Source organism: Watersipora subatra, chromosome 9 (assembly GCF_963576615.1).
Source record: "Watersipora subatra chromosome 9, tzWatSuba1.1, whole genome shotgun sequence".
Classification (NCBI taxonomy): Eukaryota; Metazoa; Bryozoa; class Gymnolaemata; order Cheilostomatida; family Watersiporidae; genus Watersipora; species Watersipora subatra.
In genome coordinates this window covers 49,049,233-49,072,513 of record NC_088716.1, presented here as the reverse complement: position 1 = coordinate 49,072,513, position 23,281 = coordinate 49,049,233, and the positions used below count along the sequence as shown (strand labels likewise).

The 23,281-nt window shown below is 35.5% G+C and overlaps 1 protein-coding gene across 1 annotated transcript; it reads left to right on the top strand.

The window, feature by feature from the left end:
* The first annotated feature begins 437 nt into the window (after positions 1–437).
* LOC137404038 (leucine-rich repeat-containing protein 34-like) lies at positions 438–15,295 on the top strand. The gene is made up of 9 exons (XM_068090190.1): positions 438–553; positions 3,585–3,777; positions 3,858–3,941; positions 6,149–6,232; positions 8,716–8,892; positions 12,182–12,300; positions 13,439–13,594; positions 14,903–15,029; positions 15,128–15,295. Exons 1-9 carry the CDS (start codon positions 438–440, stop codon positions 15,293–15,295), a joined length of 1,224 nt encoding a protein of 407 aa, XP_067946291.1.
* The last annotated feature ends 7,986 nt before the right edge of the window (positions 15,296–23,281 follow it).

The following is a 23,281-nucleotide window of genomic DNA, read 5'->3' as shown; positions in this document are numbered from 1 at the left end:
GCAAAGCACCGGCGGTAATATCGCGCAGCAAAACACTTGCGGTGCTCAGCGCAGTTTAATGTTCACATAAAAGCCACATCGTTAATAATATCGTAAACATAATTGCGTAATCAAATAAAATGCTCGCTCGCTATGCCGCTCTTATAATGGTGACCTTTACCCGTACAGTGTATTTCGGGCAGGTTTTGCCTGCGGCAGTTTGCGAAATTTGAACAGCGCTAAACTATTGCGATGCCGCCGGCAACTACCGGCGAGCCTCGGCGGTCCTCGGCGCATACGTTCCCATTTCATCGCTAATAGCCTGCGGTGTGTCGCCGGTGCTTTGCGACGTATATGGGAACCAGGCTTTAGTATGTGAATATTTTGTTGTTATGCCTGAGATGCTGAATGTCTTATGCATTGATAGAGGTTCCTGTCTCAATACATCACAATAGAGTATGTCGAGCATATCCGAAACAGTTAAGAAATATGATGAAACTTTGTCAGCGATGAAGTCACCCCAGGCTACATACATAAAGGAAGTGTTGTTAAGAGACAAGCAACTTTCAGAAATGTGAGTAGCTTGTCTACATAAGGCTTTCAGTACGTACACAGATCCGTTGATAGCTTTTGTAAGACTTACTTTCTGTTAAACATGATTGCTGATCTAGGTATCTACGTATAACATTGTATCGTAATATAATAGTAACATAATGATAGTATATGTATAGATATCTATGTATGATCGATAAATAGATTACTAGACTGAAACAGAATGATTCTCTCATTAAAAGTAGTATTCAATTTTATGTATTCATCAAAATCTACTGAAACTTTGTTACGTTTCTAGTCTGCATTTTGCTGCTACAAAATTTTGTTTTGAAATTGATAGTAATTTTTAATCAAACCTTCAGTGCAGGTTTAGAGCTTAATATTTTTTATTAGGAAAATAACAGTTTTTTTATATTTTATGTATAACTGATATGATCAAAGTTGTGGTCAATAATGCTGCCAAAATGCACTCATGTTCTAAATCTGTGTACCTGAGTGAAGAGTTGTCTACAGCTGTGTTTATCTCAAGTTAAATTAACAATGTTGTAAGATTCCCTTTGCTACCAGATTCTGATACGTTAAAAAGGTTATAGATAAAAATTGTGGAATGCCTTGATTACAGTTTGTTCAGGACTAGCTAAATTTTGTTACCACTTCATGTAAGGTTCACCATAAGCTCAATGAATATGTCCTTATGTATAGCTTTATTTGTAAAAGGTGGAACAACTGTAAAGATTTTCAAGCTTTTTCGAACGACTATAACTTTTGAATTTTATATCATGAAAAAAGTACTTTGATAGCATAAATTAGGAGAAAAAATAAAACGTTACCAACTAATGGCTAAATAAAGTCTACTTTGCTTCGATTACAATGAAAAATCACTTGGTATACAATTATATCATGGTAACTCGTTTCAGTGTTGGCATCACAAGGCAAAACATCGTATAGAGTGGTATAGAAACCCATTGTAATTATCTAATGCAAACACTATATTATATGTTCTCAAATATCATATACAGTAATACTTCAACTTACGAGTGCTCCAACGTACGAGAAACTTGAAATACGAGCCATCTTTTAAGCAAGTTTTAGCACCAACATACGAGCCATATTTGAGATACGAGCACTTGAGCCAGTTGCCAAGTATGCCGGAGGTGTTTTATGACAACAGCATCAATCTGTATTTTCAACTGCACAGGTTATACTTTTGTACCGTGTTTTTGTGCACGCTTTTCAGTGCAGAATTATGTGAATTAAAAATACTGTGCGTAGACCGAAAGTTTGCTAGTAAAATGAAAAATAATGCAAAGAAAAAACAAATGATAACAATTAATATTAAACGGAAAATTATTGAAAAATATGCGAAATGTGTATGCATGATTGAGCTAGCTCAGCAATATGACAGAAATACATCCACAATTATCAAACAGAAGGATTATATTCAGGGCATTTAGCTCGCAAAAGTACTAACCATAGGTTCTAAACGGCGCGGCGATCTTCACCATCGCTGATGGAGAGACCGCTCAGGCATTGGATATACAATAAACAATTGGCCGGTGACAGTGTAACTGAAACGACGCTTTTTGAAAAGGCCGTTGCTATCTATCAAAACTATAAAAATAGACATTCGGACAAGTTGGCTAGTGGTCGTGCATTAAACCTTTGTGACGACACCTGTGTTCGTCCTAATCGCGACATGTTGAAAGGGTGACAAAGGCAAACGTCCTTAGATAGGTTCATTTTAAAACGGCCGGCTAGTCGTGAAAGCGAAACAAAGGAAAAATTAGCTAACCAGCGAGAAACTTCAAACTATGAATGCCGAAGAAATTTTAATTACTTTAAGTTAAAAATGAAAGTTTGCTTTTAGATTTGCTTCCAAGTTTGTCTTTTAAGACTTTGATAAAATCCAAATTTATCAAAGTCAACTGTTGTAATGAAGGATAACTTATATATCTCTCTCCGGCAAATGCTAGCGTTAGCTGCTATTGTATGTATTTAATTTTACATTTTGATTTAACACATTTCCTTGCATTATGTTTTATTTGTTGCTTTTTGAAAGCATGTGGTAAGTTAGGACAATAAGCAACATGTTCTTTCTGTTACAATATCTTGTTTTGCGTGTTTTATTTGCATTTTACAGAGTATGGAAACCAATAAATATATATTTAATTGTTCTGTATATAAAAAAATTGCACCAACATGCGAGTAAATTGACATACGAGCTCATTCTCGGAATGCATTAAGCTCGTAAGTTGAAGTATGACTGTATAATTATATGTCGATAATAGCATATCGGCATTTGTATTATTTCGTTGTAATCAGTACACCAACTACTAACTTTTAATTTCGAGAAATTTTTTATTGATATCGTATAGCGAAAAAGGTTGGAAAAAAATTAGCTCTCGTGTGGTGGGCACAAAAACAACATCGCGTTCCATATAGTGAGGCAGAAAAATCTCATATAAGGGCATCGAAAGCCGATGGCACACTGTATCAATTAATAATAAAAAGTGCACGTTTAGTGTGTGCGACCACGAAAGGAATATACAGTATATGATAAGAGCAATAGGTGTGATAAGAACGGCCTAGCCTTGTGGTTACACGCACTTGTTAGTAGACACTCGATTTGAATGTCATGAGTTCTAATCCAGTACAAAGGGGATTTTTTGTGGCTAAATTTTTATCACTATAGCTGGACAGACAAACAACAGACAAATTTTGGTATTTATATATAAAAACTAATCTTTGCTATGATAAGAGCCATAGCTGTCTGTCTGAAGCCACTCTTGGAATGTCAAAAAAAGAAGTAGGTATATCGCACAGGAATTAAATTCAGATACTCGGCTTGGTGGATACTCTACTCAGCCAACCGATACTCTACTCAGCCAACCCACATCATCATGGAATAATTGTGCAAATCATAATTATACATGATGATCTCACGTCATCGCTGGTATGTTAGTAGTAGTAGTACTACATGCGTTAGATGTTGCTAGTGATATGGAGTTTTACCGGTTTTCTCCAAGCCTTATTTAGCAACATCATTGTTGTAGTGACCCTCATGAATCTATGCATTTGTCGCTGCCTGGTAACGCGCACCTCAAAGAAAACCAACAGAAATTGGTTGATGCCGATATTGAGGCATTAGCAGTGGTGTTGAAAGGTAACACTTACATCACAAGCTTAGACCTGCGCTATAATAGGCTGACAGACAGCGGGGCCAAGGTCATAGCTCAGATTATAAAGGTAAGTGGAGTAAATGACTAAGTATTTCTTTGCAGTTTTATAAAATATTTATTTTCTGTAACAGAGTCTGTTAATTATAGGAAACTCAGTCCTTGGTTCATATCAACCTGAATGGAAATGACATAGAGGCAGAAGGAGCAAAGGCTTTAGCAGATGCTCTGCAGGTAAATTTATTAGTTTATCCTATTATTAGCTCTAGCGAGGTGCAGGCCAATTTTAAGGTTTCTAATACAGTAGACACACCTATAACGTGAATCCTACTAAACGGAAGGAATTTATGTAAAGTTTTGCTTTGTTATAAGTAAGAAATTCCATATAACGTAAAGTCTCAAATCTCAAGTCTCAAAGTGTCAAGTCGGTGCAAGTTCTCTAAGTTGACTTGAATAACAAGAATTTCGTATTTAGCCTTAAAACATTGCTTTCTCTCTTGTCACAGTGAGGGGAGAAAACGCCGTATAGCGGTATAAGTATAGGGTATAAGGCTATTATATGTACTAGTACCCTGACAGTCTAGTTCGTTTTGAGAAATCATCAGGAGTGTCAATAAAGCACAGAGAATAAGTAGTTGCGGAGTTATTAAGAAAATCTTGAAGGAAATGGATCGGTGCAGGTGTTAGAGTGTCGGTATATCACGCTGAATGTTCCGAGTTGTAGTCTTGTCGAAAGCTATCTTTTATTCTAACCTCAAACCCTGGCAACAGATAGATGGACTACAACTCTTATTATAGTAGAGATGTATTTTTGTTTCACTTTATTTTAGACAAATAAAATATCTTTTTACAAAGTTTATTTTGCAAAATAGCTCTTGCTGTCTAGAAGAAACAGGGAAAATTGATGTACATTGAAGTTGAAGGCGTGTGCGCGCGTTCCTTGACTTGTTGTAAAATTACCATAATCGTCGACTATAAGAAAAAGGAGAACAGTTGTCGTTACCAAAGAGTAATACTACAGTTACTGGATTGTCATTAGATGAAAAGGTCACGTCTAGTTTTTTCCTTTTGTATGGCCAAAGAGATGAGTTTGGAAACATCTTGGAACAGATGTGTCAATTTACATGTATTCTACTGTTTGAATAACGTAAAATCCTATAACATAAACATTCTTGGAATGGATTATTTACATTGCAGGAACTTCTACTGTATATAGTAACTCGAGAACTAAGACTAGAGAAATACAAAACTTTTTATGGGATTTAACTAAGCTTACCTGGCAATTTACTCAACTAGGATGTCTTGTACATTGAGATGTTACTGTCAGTTAGCAGTGCCTACTTTGTGAATGCAAAAAATAATCTTCAGCCACACATTGATGTACGTGGATACTGTAACCCCTCGGTACTTCGCTGCTCACCTTTAACAGTCTCAGTATTTCGCAGTTAAAAAAATGTTTGTTAAAAAGTGAAATATAAAAGAAAATTAACCAAAAAACATTAAAAATTAAAATACATAAATATACATACATAAAATACATAAATCACTCTCATACTCAGACCTAGTGAGATTTCTCCATAAGGACAATTTTTTCAAACATGTGGCTTCCTTCTCACAACAAACCTAGTTAATCGCAAGTGCGAATATTCAAACTAGATGATTTTGAAACTACGTGCATACTACGTAAGTACATTCTCTGGCCTAGAATACTGCGACTGATGTTGGAATATAAACTGAAAATCAACTAAGATAACTACAATTTACTTACTTATTACATAGGAAATAATTACTATATGTTTAGAAAGCAGTTTAAGTGTTCTGGTGTTAAACTTGTGACTCATACACTTACATTAAAAAATTACTTTTTGTTTTCCGGATTTTCTCATATCGCAGGAAACGCCAATACCCATTAGCCACGAAAAGTGATGAATTATTGTAATTAATTCGGAGATTTGCGTCATGCATGTAGTTTGAGTCAAGTGAGTGGAATAAATTTTTTTTATAAGATTACCCTCTATTTTGTTCAGTTCAGTCCAAAGCTTAAAAAGCTTGCTATTACAACAAATTCTTTTAGTAAATGCAGATGGCATTAAAATAAATTTATTATTTAAAACTATGTAAAAGACTAATTTACACATAAAAGCTAAATTAATAAAGTAATAATCTATAGAAATAAGTTCCTGCTGTTTGTAATTTGTATGAAGGTTTGAATATTAGCTCAAATCTTTTTAAGTGATCACAAAGTTAATGTTTGGGTGTTTCCTAGCGAAAAGCTATTCTGTACACAAATGATTACTGGCTGCTTTGGATCTGTAGACCACTTATAATCCAACTTTATCGTTTCGTCCACCGCCCTTCATTTATGCGAGCGACCTCATTAATTTTCTCCCTTACGACATGAAGTCAAGTGCTAATTGGTTCTGCTCTGGTTTATATTTTAGGAAAATGATACAGTGAAAGAGTTGAGACTTAGAAGTAACAAAATTGGAAATGCTGGAGGAATGGCTTTTGCTCAAATGCTGCAGGTAAGAATTCTGCAACAAATGGATTATGCCTTAAACTTCATTGCTTTTTTATATAAGAAAAAGTTTTTGGCTAAAGCAGCTACAAGCTTTTTTGGTGGAGTAGCTAATGTTTTTGGTCCAAGTGGAACTTAAAACATGCATTTCACATTTAATGTTATTCATAACTCTTTCCATACATAATTATTTTTTAGTTGGCGTGTAATTTATTTTCAGAATGTTTGTAAATGGGCCACATTTTGTAACACAATTAGAAAAGTATTGATCCAATTGCCACGAAATAAAAACGAGAGTGATCAGCACATTTCTTCTACCAAAAGGACTAGTTTTAACAAGTGTAAATAGTGGTAATAATATATTTATATTTTCTATAATTCAAGATTCAAAATATCGTTAATTTGCTGTAAAACATTTCTCTCTACTCTACTTTCCTAGAAACATTAGCTACAACGTAATCACAGTTGCCATTGGAATCATCAGATTCATTGCTACTTTTACTACTATATGTGGCGTCAGGGTCTCATTGAGATAAAATATTTGCAGCATCTTATGCACAAAATCAAGACAAGTTTTCTTCACAATCATCATCCATCTTGAATATAAAAGTATTGAATCAAACGATTATATTACGGTATTTTCCATATTTACAGTTACAATGGAGTGTAATAATTAGTCAGATGAAATGCCTCTTTGTTTATTTTTGGTAAAAAAAGAAATCATAGGTCTACTCTTAGTAGATCTATGATTAAGTTAAGCTACATCACTTTTCCTGATGATGCATCTGGCGGCTTCTAAATTTGCGTCCCGTATTTAATACACGATGCCACATGTCACAAAAGTGGAGTACCGCATGTCACTAAAGTGTAGTGCCACAGGTCACTAAATTGGAGTGCTGCATGTTATTAAAGTGGAGTGCTGCATGTCACTAAAAGCGAGTGTCGCATGTCACTAAAGTGTGGCACCTCATGTCACTAAAGTAGAGTGCCGCATGTCACTGAAGTGGAGTGCCGCATGACACTGAAGTAGAGTGCAGCATGCCACTAAAGTAGAGTGCTGCAAGTCACTAAAGTGAAGTGCCATATGTCACTAAAGTGGAGTGCCACATGTCACTAAAGTGGAGTGCTGCATGTCACTCCAGTGGAGTGCCGCATGTCACTAAAGTGGAGTGCCACATGTCACTAATGTGGAGTGCTGCATATCACTAAAGTAGAGTGCTGCATGTCACTAAAGTGGAGTGCCACATGTCACTCAAGTTGAGTGCTGCATGTCACTCCAGTTGAGTACCGCATGTCACCCAAGTGGAGTGCTGCATGTCACTAAAGTGAATTGCCGCATGTCACTAAAGTGGTGTGCCGTATGTCACTAAAGTGGTGTGCCGTATGTCACTAAAGTGATGTGCCGTATGTCACTAAAGTTATGTGCCATATGTCACCAAAGTGGAGTGCCACATGTAACTAAAGTGGAGTGCTGCATGTCACTCCAGTGGAGTGCCGCATGTCACTAAAGCGGAGTGCCGCGTGTCACTAAAGTGGAGTGCTGCATATCACTAAAGTAGAGTGTTGCATGTCCCTAATGTGGAGTGCCGCATGTCACTGAAGTAGAGTGCGGCATACCACTAAAGTAGAGTGCCACATGTCACTAAAATGGAGTGCCACATGTCACTAATGTGGAGTGCCGCATGTCACTAAAGTGGAGTGTCGCAAGTCACTAAAGTGGAGTGCTACATGTCACTAAATTGGAGTGCTGCATGTCACTAAAATGGTGTACTTTAGCGAAAGAGTTCAAATTAAAATCTGAAGCCAGAGTCTATCAGTTTGATGAAGCCAGAGTCTATTAGTGTGATGAAGCAAGAGTCTAGCAGTGAGATGCACTCGCTATACTAGCCCTGAGGCTTTGCCTCAACCTCTCACTGAAGACATGCTATGCTTATATTTAGCCAATTCTTTACAACCATAGTTCATACCAACAAGAGAAGAAAACTCTCTTTCTTTTTTAGGATTATATAAGTATTTGTAATATATGATTGCAAAAGATCATACTTTATTCGATTAAAACATTAGATTTGACATTTTTAAATGAGAAACTTAGCTTGCTGTATTTCAGTTCAGCAGAGTGAATAGCCAAATATAAGATCAATGAAATGCATAAATGCTTATTGTTTCAAGCCACAGATTTGTTATTATATTTACTAGTACGCTGGCAACCAAGTGTACTTTGAGAGATTGCCAGGTGTAATAGCTATATGTACAATAAGTTTCCAATATGGCAAGGGGGTGAAGTGATGCAGTTGGTAGTATGCCTAGCTGCTAAATGAAACACCGGAGTTTGATTCCTGTGTGAAGCAAGCTCTTAGCGGTGCTTAGACGGACAGACAGGCAGACAAACCGACGAACAGACTTGGTTCTTATTATAGCAAAGATTATTCATCATGATGTTGTGAGTATCACTAGTTTATAGAGGTTGTAGACAGACCATTTGTATTATAGGTGAACACAGCACTGCAAAGGCTGGACCTGAGTGACACAGACCTCAGCACTGAGTCCATCATTGCCCTTAGCACAGTTCTTCGGAGCAATCGAACCCTCAAGTTTCTTGAAATCAATCGTCCTCTTCTTTTCACACACCAAGAAGAGCCAACCGTACACTTTGCAAAAATGCTAAAGGTGGGTTGGTGGTCTGTAGGGTTGTTTTATTTGGGCAAGTCAACTGTAGTATGCATAACTTTTTATTGGTGTTGGTAATCCTCAATGAAAATATGTTTTTCATGACATGCCAAAAGAAAAAAAATAGGTTAGTCTGCTAATCATAGCATCTTACTGGTCTGCAATCATTATACCTCACTACTTCGCAGTTCAAAGTTCACGGCTTCAGTACTTTGGAGAGTAAAAACTATTTATTAAAAATGAAAAATAAACTAGAAATTCCTCTGTCATACAGCCCACGACCAATGTGATAATGGAAAAAAGAAAGGGTACTGCTGGTTGTTGAAAAAGTAGTGACAAAAGATCAGAATTCTACAAAAGTAGAATTCTTTAATTAGATGTTGTAGGCTTCGCCTACAACATCTACTAAAGAATTCTCTGAATCAGATGAGTTGTTGCTGTTATTTTGAGTAGCGTGTTGTTGAACATTAGCATTTGATGTTGATGGTTGCTGTGAGGACCTTCTATTTCTCTTCCTCCGTAATAATTGGGAGACACGTGGATGGCCAGTGCGACGACGTGGTGTTCTGGGAAGTTGTATGTCCATGGTAGTCGTCAAGTTGTTTTGAAATGAAATTCGAAAGGTCAATTATGCAAAACAAAATGACCTTATCTACTACTATCTCAAACCTATGTTTTACAACAATAAAATAAATATTAATTCAAGCTGTAGGCCTAACCTACTGTACGTAGTTTAACTAACAATAGCAATAATGAAATATACAGTATGTTTATTATATCTCTGAAATGCAATATTAAAAGTAAAATGGCAAGCTGCCGTGTAATATACACAGTTTGAAAGTTGCGTTGGAAAGTTAAAAGTTGGTTGTGTTGAATGTAGAATGGTTTTGACAGCGATATGTAACAGAAAGCAAGCATTAGCATTAACGCGTCTGGCAGTTTTCTGCAAACTGGAGTACCCTAGGACACTTATATTTCACTAGTATTTAGTTTCGTGAGTAGCATACAGATTAAAATTTTGATGCAACTTAATTTCGCAGCTGTGATGAGTGCGGAAATATAGTGATGTGAAAATAAATGCAGTGGAACAAACATAATTAGATTCCTCAGGTTCGGTTCACCGGTAAGAAAATGTTTTTCATTTTGGGACTAGTTTGTAGTTGTAAACCGCAGGTAGAGTTGTGTGGCCAAGATCGATAATGTAATTTGATCGCTTGCTGCCATTTTTTTCTTGGACTATCAATGAACAAAGCTATTTAATTCCGCGTTTTCGCTCGTTCGTTATGATAGTTTAGTTTCGCTCATGAAATTTTCGCGAGAGGATGACTCCGCGAAAACGCGAAAGTTAGATGAGGCGAATACATAAGTGTCCTAGGGTAAAATAAAGAAATATTCTTGTCACAAAGGGGGGCATTGTAGTTTGGCCCTAGCTTGTAGATAAGATGTAAAGAAATCTGGCTAATGTTCTAGATAATTTAATGAAACCTTCGGTAATTGGACAAAAAACATAGGCTGATAAATTGTGTACCACATTTTCGTACCTGTAAATCGGTCTACGCCTCAAACGGTCTACGTTAATTAAAGAAACCTTCGGCAATTAAACAATGCAATCATTATATACCTCGATGTTGTAAATTCTAATGATTAATCTTATAATTAAATATTATAATAATTTTTTATAAAATCAAATAATTAATTTGAATAATAAAATCGGCAAAAAAGAAACAATCACTTTTCAGTACTTCTAAGTTAATTACAGAAACCTTCGGCAATTGAACAATTCCATAGACTGGTGAAATGTGCACGCTTTTCTCATGAAATTTGGACGACCTAATAGTTATACTATCTGTTGGATGGCCTTATTAGCGTTTTGTTGGCCGGTCTTAATTTTGATTAGAAAAGGTTTCTCAAGTTTCTATTTCAATTTTAGGCCGAATTAATCTGTCTATTTATGTATCATCCGATCAGATGGGTTAGTTTTAGGATATTGCGGTAACCTTTCAAAGACTTGGTAACATATTTAAATAGATTTATATGTGTTTTGTATCGTTATTATACTTGAACGACTCCACACAAAAATGGTTAAATTTGTCAAAGAAATGTCGGTACAAGGGTTCGGTAACGCCGTTAACGGATAATTTTTCGGGAGTTGTGTGCACATATGCATTTATTATAAATCTCCCAAACCAATCGCTTCGCTCGTGTTTGGTCGTGGGATAATAATAATAACAAAACTAAAATACTTAAAATACATAAGTCTCTCTCAAACCAGCTGAGAGCCAGTCGCGTGCATCATTGTGATAATAGCCATTGCAGTTTGCTGTTTTGCTCTTTGGTGAAGTGTAAGAGTGGTAAGTACCTGTGACATCCTTTACCATGCCTCTTAAATATCCTTGACCCTCAAAATTATTATGCTTATATGACCACCTGATCCTTACTGATAATACCTTAGTAAGGCATATACATAGATTTGGCTCAGCGAATCTAGTGAAGGCCTCATTTTCTGCTTCAGAAATCTTATTGTTGTTGAAGATGTCGCATTCCATGGCTCTTTAAGGTGCTTATATAGGAATTAAATCTATTAAAATTTATTTAAATGTATATTTCAAATATGCGCCTAATAAATTCATGTTTGAACTTACGCCAAAATCAATTATAGATTTGTTTCCCTTCCAGTTGGACGACGGGCTATGGAAATGCTGACAACTAAACAATTGGGGTGTTTTTATGTTTTCAGTGCCGCTTAAAGATAGAGATTTCACCTGCGTAGTTCTTCCACTATCTAAATATGTTTGAAAAAAGCAAATATATATTTAGCTGCTATAATATTTTGCTGACTTTGGTCCCGTCAATCTCAATTGTTTCAGTCCTTTTTAAAAATAATATTTACTCTGTGTGAGATTACACTGTAGGATATTCTAGGTTTATTACCAAGTGTGCAACAAATCTTAATAGATGCGTTAGAGACTTCAACAAAAGTTTACTACAGCATGCTCATTGGTTATGTAGCAGTCGATTGCTAAAATTAATGCCTGTTAATAATTAATCTGTGTAAAACGGTTTTAAACTCCACCTTTGATGAAAATGTCTTTTATTGTCATTGTTACTCCAATATCAGTGAAATATCTTATGCTAAGACGTAGAACTGTATTACATGTAATGACTATTAATGGAAAACACAATTTATTTGCATAAAAATAATGAAAGTAATGTTTTGAAGAGGTTAAGTCATTTTTAGTCAATTGAGTGTTATCGTTGGAAATATCTGAACATATGACACTGTCTGCAGGTGAACACCACTTTGGAAGGCCTCAGCATGATGAAATATGACATGCGAGACTTTGGGGTTGGCCAAATAGCTGAGAATATTCTAGCTAACATGTCCCTGACTCACCTTGACCTCAGCTGGTAAGAAATGTTGTTAACTTTTTCTGAGTAGTAGGACCATGAGAGATGTCAAAGGTATAAAGCTTCATAATTTCCAAAAATCACCAGACGATTCGATATTACAAATTTGCAATAACGAATCGTGATATATCACGATTCGTTTATTTATAGATAATTCGCAATACATCGCAATATTATTTTGTAAAAAAGATTTGTAAATTTTTGTTAATATTTTTTTTGTTCATTTTAACTTAAGAAATAAATTGTCTTTTGTTTATGATGGTTAGGAACATTGATTGTATGAATTCTTGTGTGCATGGAAGGCCATGGAATGAGTTTATTGTAAGACTAAAAGGACTGTGTGTTTTAGTTCCAGTATTGCTCAATCTGATAATCATAAGGTGTGAGATAAATTGCTATTACATGATTGTTAATATCTATCTATACATTTATCTGATTGTCGATATTTCTTTAAATGGTGGGATTTTCAAATCGTCTACCATAAAAATCGCCACCAAACAATTAAATTGCCATATTGTGAAACTCTAGCCTTTGGCCTACGTCTCCGCCACTTATGGCAAATCTTAAGTTTTTTTACAACGGCTCTTTATTGCTTCAGCCTCCATCACCATCTCAAAACCATCATTTTACAATAATCCATTTATTTTTATAATTCAAACAGTATTCAAAATTAGGGTCATGTCCAGGTGGGTTAAAGATGAGTGCGGGGCAGCCATGTGGTTTCATCTATATGAAATTTTGCTATAGCAATATTCTTCTCAGCAATCATTCCACTTTTTTGTGAGATCATACAGATCATCCGCGATTGAATCGTGGCGCCACACAATCCTTCACAGCTTCTAAGAAAACCTATACTTAGGTAGATGTCTGTAGCAACGCTACAAACCTTTGACATGGCTTGCAGCTCAGTTTGCTACATTGCGTTTTGCATTGTGTTTGACATTCCACTTACATTACTCAGTTTTTAAGAAGAAAACAAACAACAGAAGGATGTAGATTAAAGATTGATTGGTGTAAACATTTAAAAATTTAAACTTTCAAGTGTTTTTATTTATATATGAAGCCCTAAGTCAAATAACACTTGCACACGCTTTGCTGATCCATTTAAATGTGCCAGATAATGTCAAACTTTGTTTAGCAACAGAATAACTCGGGACGGAATGGAACTGCTAGCCCGTGTTCTTAGAAACAATACAGCCATCAGTCACCTAGACTTGAGCAACAACAGGCTAGAGTGCTCAGGAGCCAAGTTCTTAGCTGATGCCCTTGCGCACTCCAACACTAACCTTACTTGGTAAGAATGCGTGTCTAAAACCAGGAATCCAATCTGTCGTTAAAATTTCAAAAACAAGAGTTGTAAGCCGCTTATTTACGAGGAGGTAACTCCAACATATTCAGTGACACAGTTTGTTATATTTGGAGTAGAGTACTACAGTTTTCCTGCATTTATGACATTTAACGGAGTCTAATGCTGATGATGAAACGGAACATCTGGAAGCAGAGTGAAACATTAGTATTTGCAAACATTAGTTCAAGATCATCGAATGTAGTTTATGTGTTGCGAGGCAGTTGGATTGAAAACAAATTTAGCCTGTGATTAATACAATTGGTTTACTGTGCTGCTTTGTCTGAAATCAACAGTCTAGACCAGTTTGTTCATCTTTTTAATGGTAAGGAACAAAAGCAAAGAGAACTTACAAGTAAAACAATTCGTATGAATAACTTTCACCTATGTAGCTTTTGATAATTGACAAGCAATGTTCATTTCGCAAATCTATACTAGCTAATCCAGATGCTTGTAAGCTAATTGCTTGCTATTTTATGATATTCCAATTCATTTTGACCCACCCTTTATGTCTGTGTCACATACAACAGAACTGGGCTACTGAAAAACTTGTTGTGCACTGAGACCGCTATAGATGAAGCGCATAGATCACTATAATTTCAAAATATGATGCAGGTATCGACTGTTTACAGTGTGGTGATTATTCTCTGGCATGACTTGGTAGTGAGCTCAGTGAATAACTAGTTTATTTCTATTTATAGAAATCCTAGTTGTGACGCTTTTACCAGCTTTTTTTGGCTGAGGCAAATATGTGAGACTCGCTCAACTTTTGTCATTGAAGTTTAATACAGTATGCATCTGCTGCGTTCTCCATATAATCTTCAACTGCTGTAGAGCGAACTGAATTTTGGAAGGTCTTCACTGATGTTATTGATTTCATGATAAGCATGACACCGTCAAGACTAAAAGACCAATGCTCAACAATCTCCAAGTGTGTCATTTCAAAGCATTAAATACAAAAACAAAAAGGTGGCAAAGTAAAGAAGAATAAAATAAAACATACCTATTAGTTTCCTCAAATCAGTTTACTAGTAAAAAAGCAAACAATGACTCATCCCTGTTAAGGCTCACTATAAACTCGGCAGCGGTCCATTGTCTGCTAACATAAACATTGCGTCTAGTGTAATGTAGGGTGCTGGTGTGTGCAAGCTACAGCTGCACTTTAGCTGGCCTATATTAAGCGCACAACTTTAAGATTATATGATTGTAATATCACTACAGGCTGCAAGTTGCTATTCATTGCCTCTTTTCTTGCAGTGTCTCCGTAAGGTTCAACAATATTAAGGGGAAAGGATTGTGTCAACTTGCTGATGCACTCAAGTACAACACTACCCTTAACAAGCTCTATATCTGGGGCAATGTTATGGACGAGCCTGCATGTATTGTAAGTCATCCAGCCACATACATCACCAGTTATTTTGCTATTAATATGCTTTGACTCACCGGTTTGCATGTAAAATATTTGTTACTTGTGGATTGCAGGCTATCAATCAGCTGTTGCATGCTGGGAGGCTGCATGAAGGTGACTTAGATGTCCAGCCTTACGTCATTGATGAGGTGACATACCTGTGTGAGCTAAACAACGCACCACATCGATTTGATTACTGGAAACCGGTCTATGGTGATGACATACCAGATGCAATGGTTTGACATTGGGCTGTAGTTGTCTATTTATATATATAAAATTCTAATGGTAACAATTTATCAAAGTTGGTGAAAATCTTTATTTATCTTATATGGTATATTATAGCATATGAGAATATATTTAAAATATATTATCACAATTATTTTACATCAAGATGTTATTGTTGCTCAAGTCATGAGATTTGTCATCCAAAATCTATTTTGAGTATATATTAGCTGTCCTCCGTATCCAAAGATGGCTTCTGACGAACGACACTTCTTCATTGACCTCTATTTCTGTTGAGAAATTGCTAGCTTCCAATGGTTATCTTCTTGTTCTTTAGGTTACGTTTCACTATGTCTTTGCACCTCAATTGCGGCCTGCCAATACCACAATTCCCTTCGCTGAGTTGTGAATAAAGAATCTGTTTGGGTAGTCTGGAGTCTTCCATTCTGTGCGCATGACCCATGTACCTAAGTAACCAACTGACTTGGGATTTCTTTTAAAAGAGTTCAGCTGTGAATAAAAGTTTACCTACCGTATTTTCAACGGAACTTTTTCATTTGGTTTTGGGCCTCTAGTACCTCTCTAGTCTCTAGTGCCTCTAGTAGGTTTCTAGTATCTACAGGAGCTATTAGGACTAACATTCCAATTGGATGGTGAACTTTGTGTCTAACTCTGTCTAGAAGATGTACAAGATTTCGGTTATGTTTAGCTTTTTTGCTGCCCTAAAATGTAGCTAAAAAGCTAAGGTAAAGCTTATAGAATGAAACTATAGTTAACATTGCAGTCTACTCTATCATTAAATAAAAGCGTAACACAAAATAAATTCAATCTAAACACATAGAAAATGTTCCATTTTCTATGTGTTTAGACTGGCTTGTGTTCAGACTGGCTTGTGTTTAGAAAGACAGTGAAACTCCATATAGATCATAGGTCCATATAGTTCCTACTCTATGGATGATGCTCTGTGTATAGCAATATTCACTTCATCTCTTCTCTGATAAGCTCACTACTAGCTCCAGTTCATTTCACTAAATATTTACGGAGTAAGTTTGATAGTTGTGAACTTCTCTGGTGTTTCTCAGCATTTCAAAGCAAATCTAGTTTTCTAGTATGTCAGATAGAGTAACTCCCTCAAGTCTACCTCATTGCACACTCACCAAACATTCCAATCTGATATCTTCCTGAGCCGTACTTTACTAATGCCTCATCATATGATATTCTAACAACTTCTTCCTTAACCTCCTCAAAGGTGGAAAGATTTTGTTGCTCGCCGAGGTCCAACGACTCTTCCATTCTGGTTGTTGACATAATACTACCTCCCTACAAGCCCAATTAAGTCAGGTTTCCAGTACGCTATTGATTGCTTTTCTTGTTAGAACTGGCATGAAGACATGAAACCAGCATCTACCTTGTAAATTACTAACCATCAACTTTGATGGCAGGTAGCATTACCACAATTTACCATAAAACTTGATATAAATGGAAAGAGATATTACAAATATTGGCTAGTGTCACCAGCGCTGAAAAAACAAAATTCTACACTCATTATTAGAGCGGTATGATTGAAATCAAATATTATGCACACATTTTGTTTGTCATTCATAAAAAATGATGGGAACTCCGATATTTAGAATTTTAGCTATAAAACTTTGCTATAAAAAGGCACCCCTTCGTTGTAGATTACAATGCATTGAGCAACAAATTTATGCAATTGGAGATATATGTAGCAGATGTTTCAAGGATCATAAACAATTTATACAAATAACGTACAAATGAAAAGCACCAAATGAAAATCATTAACTGGGAGCTAATAACCTACCATTAGGAATAGCTAGATGAATGCCTGGCGTTTCCCGGGTAATAAAAAGTCTTTGATCAGAAAATGGATTTGTATTTAACATATAACAACAGTTATCATTCCAACTTTCAAACTACATATCATGAAAAAAGTGTTTTGTGCAGTTCAAATAAATTAAGAGAAAAAATAAAATGACTGTAAGGATTTTCAAACTTTTTCAAACAGCTGTAAATTTTGAACTTCATATTATGAAAAAAGTGTTTTGGGCAGTTGAAATAAATTAGAAGAAAAATTAAAACAACTGTAAGTGTGAAATAAATAGCAAGTTGTGGCTAAATAAAGTATGTTTTTACGATTGCAATAAAAAAGTATTTAGTACACAATTATATGATTTTGATTTATTTCAGTGATGGCATCGTAGGGCGAAAATGTCGTACAGAGTAGTATAGAAACCCATAGTAATTATCTAATGCAAACACCCCCTGGTAAAAATCATCAAAATTTCATATACATACTGTACATATTAAAAATTAGCAACAACATAATATATCAACCTTAGTAACTATAGTTACCTACAGTAACTTTAGTGTATTTAGTAATTATGATATGCAAGAAAGTGTAACATTACGATGTACTATGTGCAGTATGTACCATGGGGAGTTCTTACCTTCGAGACAGATGTATACCATGAACGCAAATTTAACTTGAATGAATTTAGCTTACTAAACACATACTTAAAGCTAAGTGTTAGTATGTATTTTACTCCAATTTAAGTCTGCCATAGGCTAAAGTTTTACCACTTATAAGTTTTCGCTTTCATTTTTGCTATAACTTATAACGCTGAACTGAGATAGAGCATCTCTTTCAGGCGTTGTGGGAGGAATTTTGGTGAATAGCATATTGAAATTTTTGCTATTTTGTCGTAATCAGTAAACTCGCTGCTAAATTTTAATTTGGAGAAAAAACTTTGTTGATATCATATGGCGAAAACAAGTCAAAGAACTTTCGTCGTCATATGGTGATGGACAAAAAAACATGTTCAATATCGTAAGGCAAAAAATCTTATAACAAGGGCATCGTAACCCAATGGCACACTGTATTAATTAATAGTTTAGCAATCGCGGTGCTAAATTATTAATTCGAGCATAACCACAATGTCGTAGCCTTGTGGTTACGTACACTTGTTAGTAGACTTGCAATTAGAATGTTGTGAGTTCAAATCCAGTACGAAGGTGATTTTTTGTTGCCAAAGCTTTATCGTTATAACCACACAGACGAACGACAGACAAACGACAGACAAATATTGAGATTTATACATAGAGTTAAAGAGCTCATGTTTGAAAGCATAGTACAATATAACACTAACTCAATTTTATAACCCCATTGTAAAGTCACGCTCTCCATTTAGCCAAATATTCTTGCTAGCAGCTGATTTATATTTGTGAAACCTAGGTTATGTGTTGTCATACTCGAACCTTGTCAGTTTTTACCTGAAGTTATGTTATGACACTTGCACCGTGTCAGGTTTTACCTAAGTTATGTGCTATGACCCGGAAAACCTTTCAACATGTTATGCATTATCTGTTATGTTATGCATACATCTGTTACAAGAGGTAAAAGTATGCTTAATTATGCTGCAGATACGCATTTTTAGAGAGTTGCTTTCATAAACTACCCTGACTTCTATAAGAGGTTAATATAGTTTATAAAAGTGGATCAACAGAAATAATGCTCCAGTCGCGCTGCATGACCTGTGTCACAATAATGTTGTTATTGCTATGAGACTGATATGCAGGGATCTTCCATTCAAGTTCATATCTCTTTCAATGGTGCCTGTTTCATATTATATTTATTTCAGATAATGTTTATTTCAATTATATTTATGTTTATTCATTTATATTTATTTTCTATTCATATAATAATATAATACTATACTATAATACTATTCATTCTATTTATTTATTTCAATTCTATTTAACGTCCATTTAAGAGGTTGTTATCATGTTTTTTGTATATCTATAATATGTCATTTAATATTGCACAAATATTCAAGTGGAAATTTATTTATATCATGTGCCTATTTATGTTTGTCTATTTCACACATGTTTAATAGGATTACAAATATGCCTGCAGCATGTCAATTAGTACCCAAACCATAAACCAAATCTATGGTGTGAATTAGATATGCGAGACAAAATATCTAAGAGGTATTTCTTGTGCAACCTCCGTGGTAAGTTGTGTTGTACATCATGCTTATTTAAGACATAGAATCATGATTTCATATTAGATATAAATTTCATGCCTATGTCATGCAGGGTATATTATACTTGTAGCCGAGCTTCATCATAATGAAGCAACTATGGTTCAGTGGTTAGTGTGCTGACAATCAATAGGTCAGCGGTTCGAATCCCACAAGGACCATTGGTGGTGTTAGGAGGGGCATCCAACCACAATTGCTCCTGCGCCAAATCCCATGAGCAGATGATCACAGTGTATTTAGTTCCAGGACAAATCTGATTCATATCAAAGTCCCACACATGCAGAGAGGGAATAAATCTTGATAATGAAATTAAATTGAAAAGGAAATAATAAAATACTCCATAAATACGAAATCACAGAAAAAATCTGACTAATATCATAAGTCTGAAATTTTTAGTTTAAACCAGAATGTAAAACCTTCAAAGACTGGTATATCTGTTATTTAACAGAATAACAGTTCAACAACCCTGCAACATGTACTGTAATCAGAGTGACTATTCACATGTGCTACAATTCATCAGAAGGAATAATAGACAGTTGTATAGTTAAATTGGTCTGTTGCAAAGAATAAGTACAGTCAAACATGGATAACTCGAACTTCAAGGGACCGAGCAAAAGTGTTCGAATTATCAGAGCGTTCGAGTTATCAGAGCACTGTCACAAGTCCATATATTTACTTATTTATTAGTAGATACATGTACATATACAAACTATAATATAAATCAAAAGCACAAATGACTTGTTTCAAATTTAATGCTTCTAATGTAAAGCTTAAAACGTTTTCATGAAAAAGTATAGAGATTTTTCTATCACTTGAGATTGGTTTGTTGTTTGAGGTGATGTTATTGCCAGGACGTTTTTCAGATTGACATTGGCAAAACTTGATTGTTGTTGAAATGCTCAAAAGAAAAGACATTTTTTTCTTTTGGGGTTTTACCCACGATCAATTTTGCCGTTTTTTCTTGAAGTTTATGCAGATTACCTTACTTTACCTGGGATTCGTTAAGAGCAACACTCCGAGGCAGTTCAATTAAAAGTTTTACGAGGTTTTACGGTACATTCTATATCACCCACGCTTTTTTAATAGATACTTATTGAATGTACACACGTATTCTGTGTTTAGGTCAAACGATGAATAGTTTTTTGTAGCTCAGACAACGTATACGTTTAATTACAACATTTTTTAAGACGTTTTAAACATTCAACATTCCGACGTTGATTCAACACGGAATCAACGTCGGAAAACTATTCATCACGGGTTAGCCGGGTCACGCACTCAAGGATTTTCGCCACGCACATACAAAACAACATGCGATTTTTGTTTTGTATGTGCGTGGCGAAAATCCTTGCGCGCGTGACCCGGCTAGCCCGTGCTATTCATCGTATCGCAGTATAAATCAAATTTCACCAAACTTTTAGAAAAGTCGTTGACAAAAATATTTTGCCGATGGTGGTAATAACGACGCTTATGAATTACGAAAAGATGAAGTTTACCTCTATGGCTTTGAATAAAGTGATTTTCTAAAGCGATAACAACCGTTTCGGTAGCCGTTGGGCAAAAAACAGTTCGAATTAACAGTGTTGAGTTTGAGTTATCTATAGCAATTTATCATTACGTGGGAACGGACCAAAGGAAATGTTCGAATTAACCATGTGTTCGAGCTATCTGTGGACGAGTTATCCATGTTTGACTGTACTTTCTTTACAAAGATATCCAACTTTGGAAAAGATAATCAGCCCAAGTACTGTACACAACCCTCGCGGTTCACTTACCGCTTCATGAGTAGATCAATGAAGTCATATCTCCGGTTTGCATGCAATTCTTAATATGTGCAGAAGTTACGATTCATTTAATGTGCGTTGACCATTAGAAAGCAGCATAAAACACATGTAGCTTGCATTTCGAGTTATCTTCTGATGCGGTTGAGCTCGATGTTGAATATGAATTCTTATTATTGTTAAATTAGCATGATGCATGCTGTGCAAAGTGTTGCTTTTTATATTAGACTCTACAATGATTTTAATTTCAATGTATGACAGGCAAAATGAGAAGAAAAAGCGCATACTAGGGAAAAAATAAAGGAATGGAAGTAAACAAGTACAAAAATGAGCCAAAGAAGGAGAGACCCAAAAGGAAATGGGAAATGCGATCAAAATGAAGTAATAGAAAATGAGTTACAAAGCTATGGAGTTGAGAGAGAAGAAATGAGTTACAAAGCTATGGAGTTGAGAGAGAAGAAATGAGTTACAAAGCTATGGAGTTGAGAGAGAAGAAATGAGTTACAAAGCTATGGAGTTGAGAGAGAAGAAATGAGTTACAAAGCTATGGAGTTGAGAGAGAAGAAATGAGTTACAAAGCTATGGAGTTGAGAGAAGAAGAAATGAGTTACAAAGCTATGGAGTTGAGAGAGAAGAAATGAGTTACAAAGCTATGGAGTTGAGAGAGAAGAAATGAGTTACAAAGCTATGGAGTTGAGAGAGAAGAAATGAGTTACAAAGCTATGGAGTTGAGAGAGAAGAAATGAGTTACAAAGCTATGGAGTTGAGAGAGAAGAAATGAGTTACAAAGCTATGGAGTTGAGAGAGAAGAAATGAGTTACAAAGCTATGGAGTTGAGAGAGAAGAAATGAGTTACAAAGCTATGGAGTTGAGAGAGAAGAAATGAGAACAAAAATAGCCTGATGAAATAAAAAGAAAAAGCCAAACAAAATTTGTAAGGGAGAGAAAGAGATAGGATGAGGAAATTTAAAGGACCAGAAGTGAGCAAATGAGTAATGAGAGAGGGAAATTGAGGGAGAGTAAGCGTGAGACAGAGAAAATAGAAAAGAAGAAAACAGAAAGGAAAAGGAATGTGAAAGAATAAAAGATAAAATAGGAGGGTGAAAGAAAAAGTGAGAAAGTGAAAGAGAAAGTGACAGAGGCAGACAAAAGCAAGTGAGAGCAAGAGTGAGTGGAGCAAGTAATAACATGAGAATGAAAAAAACTCAGTAGAGCAAAAAGAAAGTGAAAGAGAACAAAAAAAATGAAAGAGAAAGAATAAAACAAAAAGTGGGCGTATAAAGCGAAACCATGAAGTAACTGCAAAGGAAAGTGAGTGAGCCAAAGTGAAAGAGTAAGCGAAAGACAAGTCAAAGGAAAAAAATAAAGTGAGATTGAGAAAGAGAGTGAAAGAGAAAGTGAGAGATTCGTTGGATAACTCTATCTTGATGATTCGGCTTAAAATCAAAGTTACAGCTTGGGGTTAAGTCAAGGTCAAGACTGTTTCCATGACATCTGTAAATGTCAAGGACTTTCTGTAAGGATCTCGAATGCCAATGGACTTTACGTGACTGGAGCCTGGACTTGATCGCTTCTTATCACAAAGCTCACGCGTTAATTTCAAATCTAACTAGACTAAAAGAGAAAGTGAGAGATTGAAAGAGAAAGAGTGAAAGAGAAAGAATGAAAGAAAACAAGAGAGAGTGGAAGAGAAAGCGACAGAGTGAAAGAGAAAGTGGGAGAGTGACATGCCGCTGTGAGTCAGTGTAATTCTGGAAGAAAAACAGTAGGTAACAATCAGATGATTTTGAGGCACTCTTGTGCTTGCTCTCACAACACATTCAACAATGCCAGTATTACCTGCAAATTTGCTTGATGAGAAGCTAACAAAAACTAAAGCAGAGTAAATTTGATTGATTTCAATGCTTTGAACACCATGGCATAAGTAGACAGAATATAATACATACAACACATGAGCAATGCAGAAATCACAACAAAAACTTAATGCAGTGTAAACAGAGGAATTTGCAATTATTTTCTTTTGAATGTGCAACTACAGTTCGTAAACAAGTATTTGAAATGTTATCATTTACTATTTAAGATTTGCAGTACAGTAGATAATTCAAGTTTTTTCCTCAAAATGCTTGTTGAAAGTTTAAATATACTTATCCATAGTTACCTGAACTGAAAT

Excerpts from the sequence above, each read along its gene's own strand:
- LOC137404038 (XM_068090190.1), top strand. The coding sequence starts at position 438 with ATGTCGAGCATATCCGAAACAGTTAAGAAATATGATGAAACTTTGTCA. Across the intron at positions 6,233-8,715 it reads CTTTTGCTCAAATGCTGCAG|GTGAACACAGCACTGCAAAG; the intron begins GTAAGAATTCTG and ends TTTGTATTATAG. Across the intron at positions 13,595-14,902 it reads TCCAACACTAACCTTACTTG|TGTCTCCGTAAGGTTCAACA; the intron begins GTAAGAATGCGT and ends CTTTTCTTGCAG.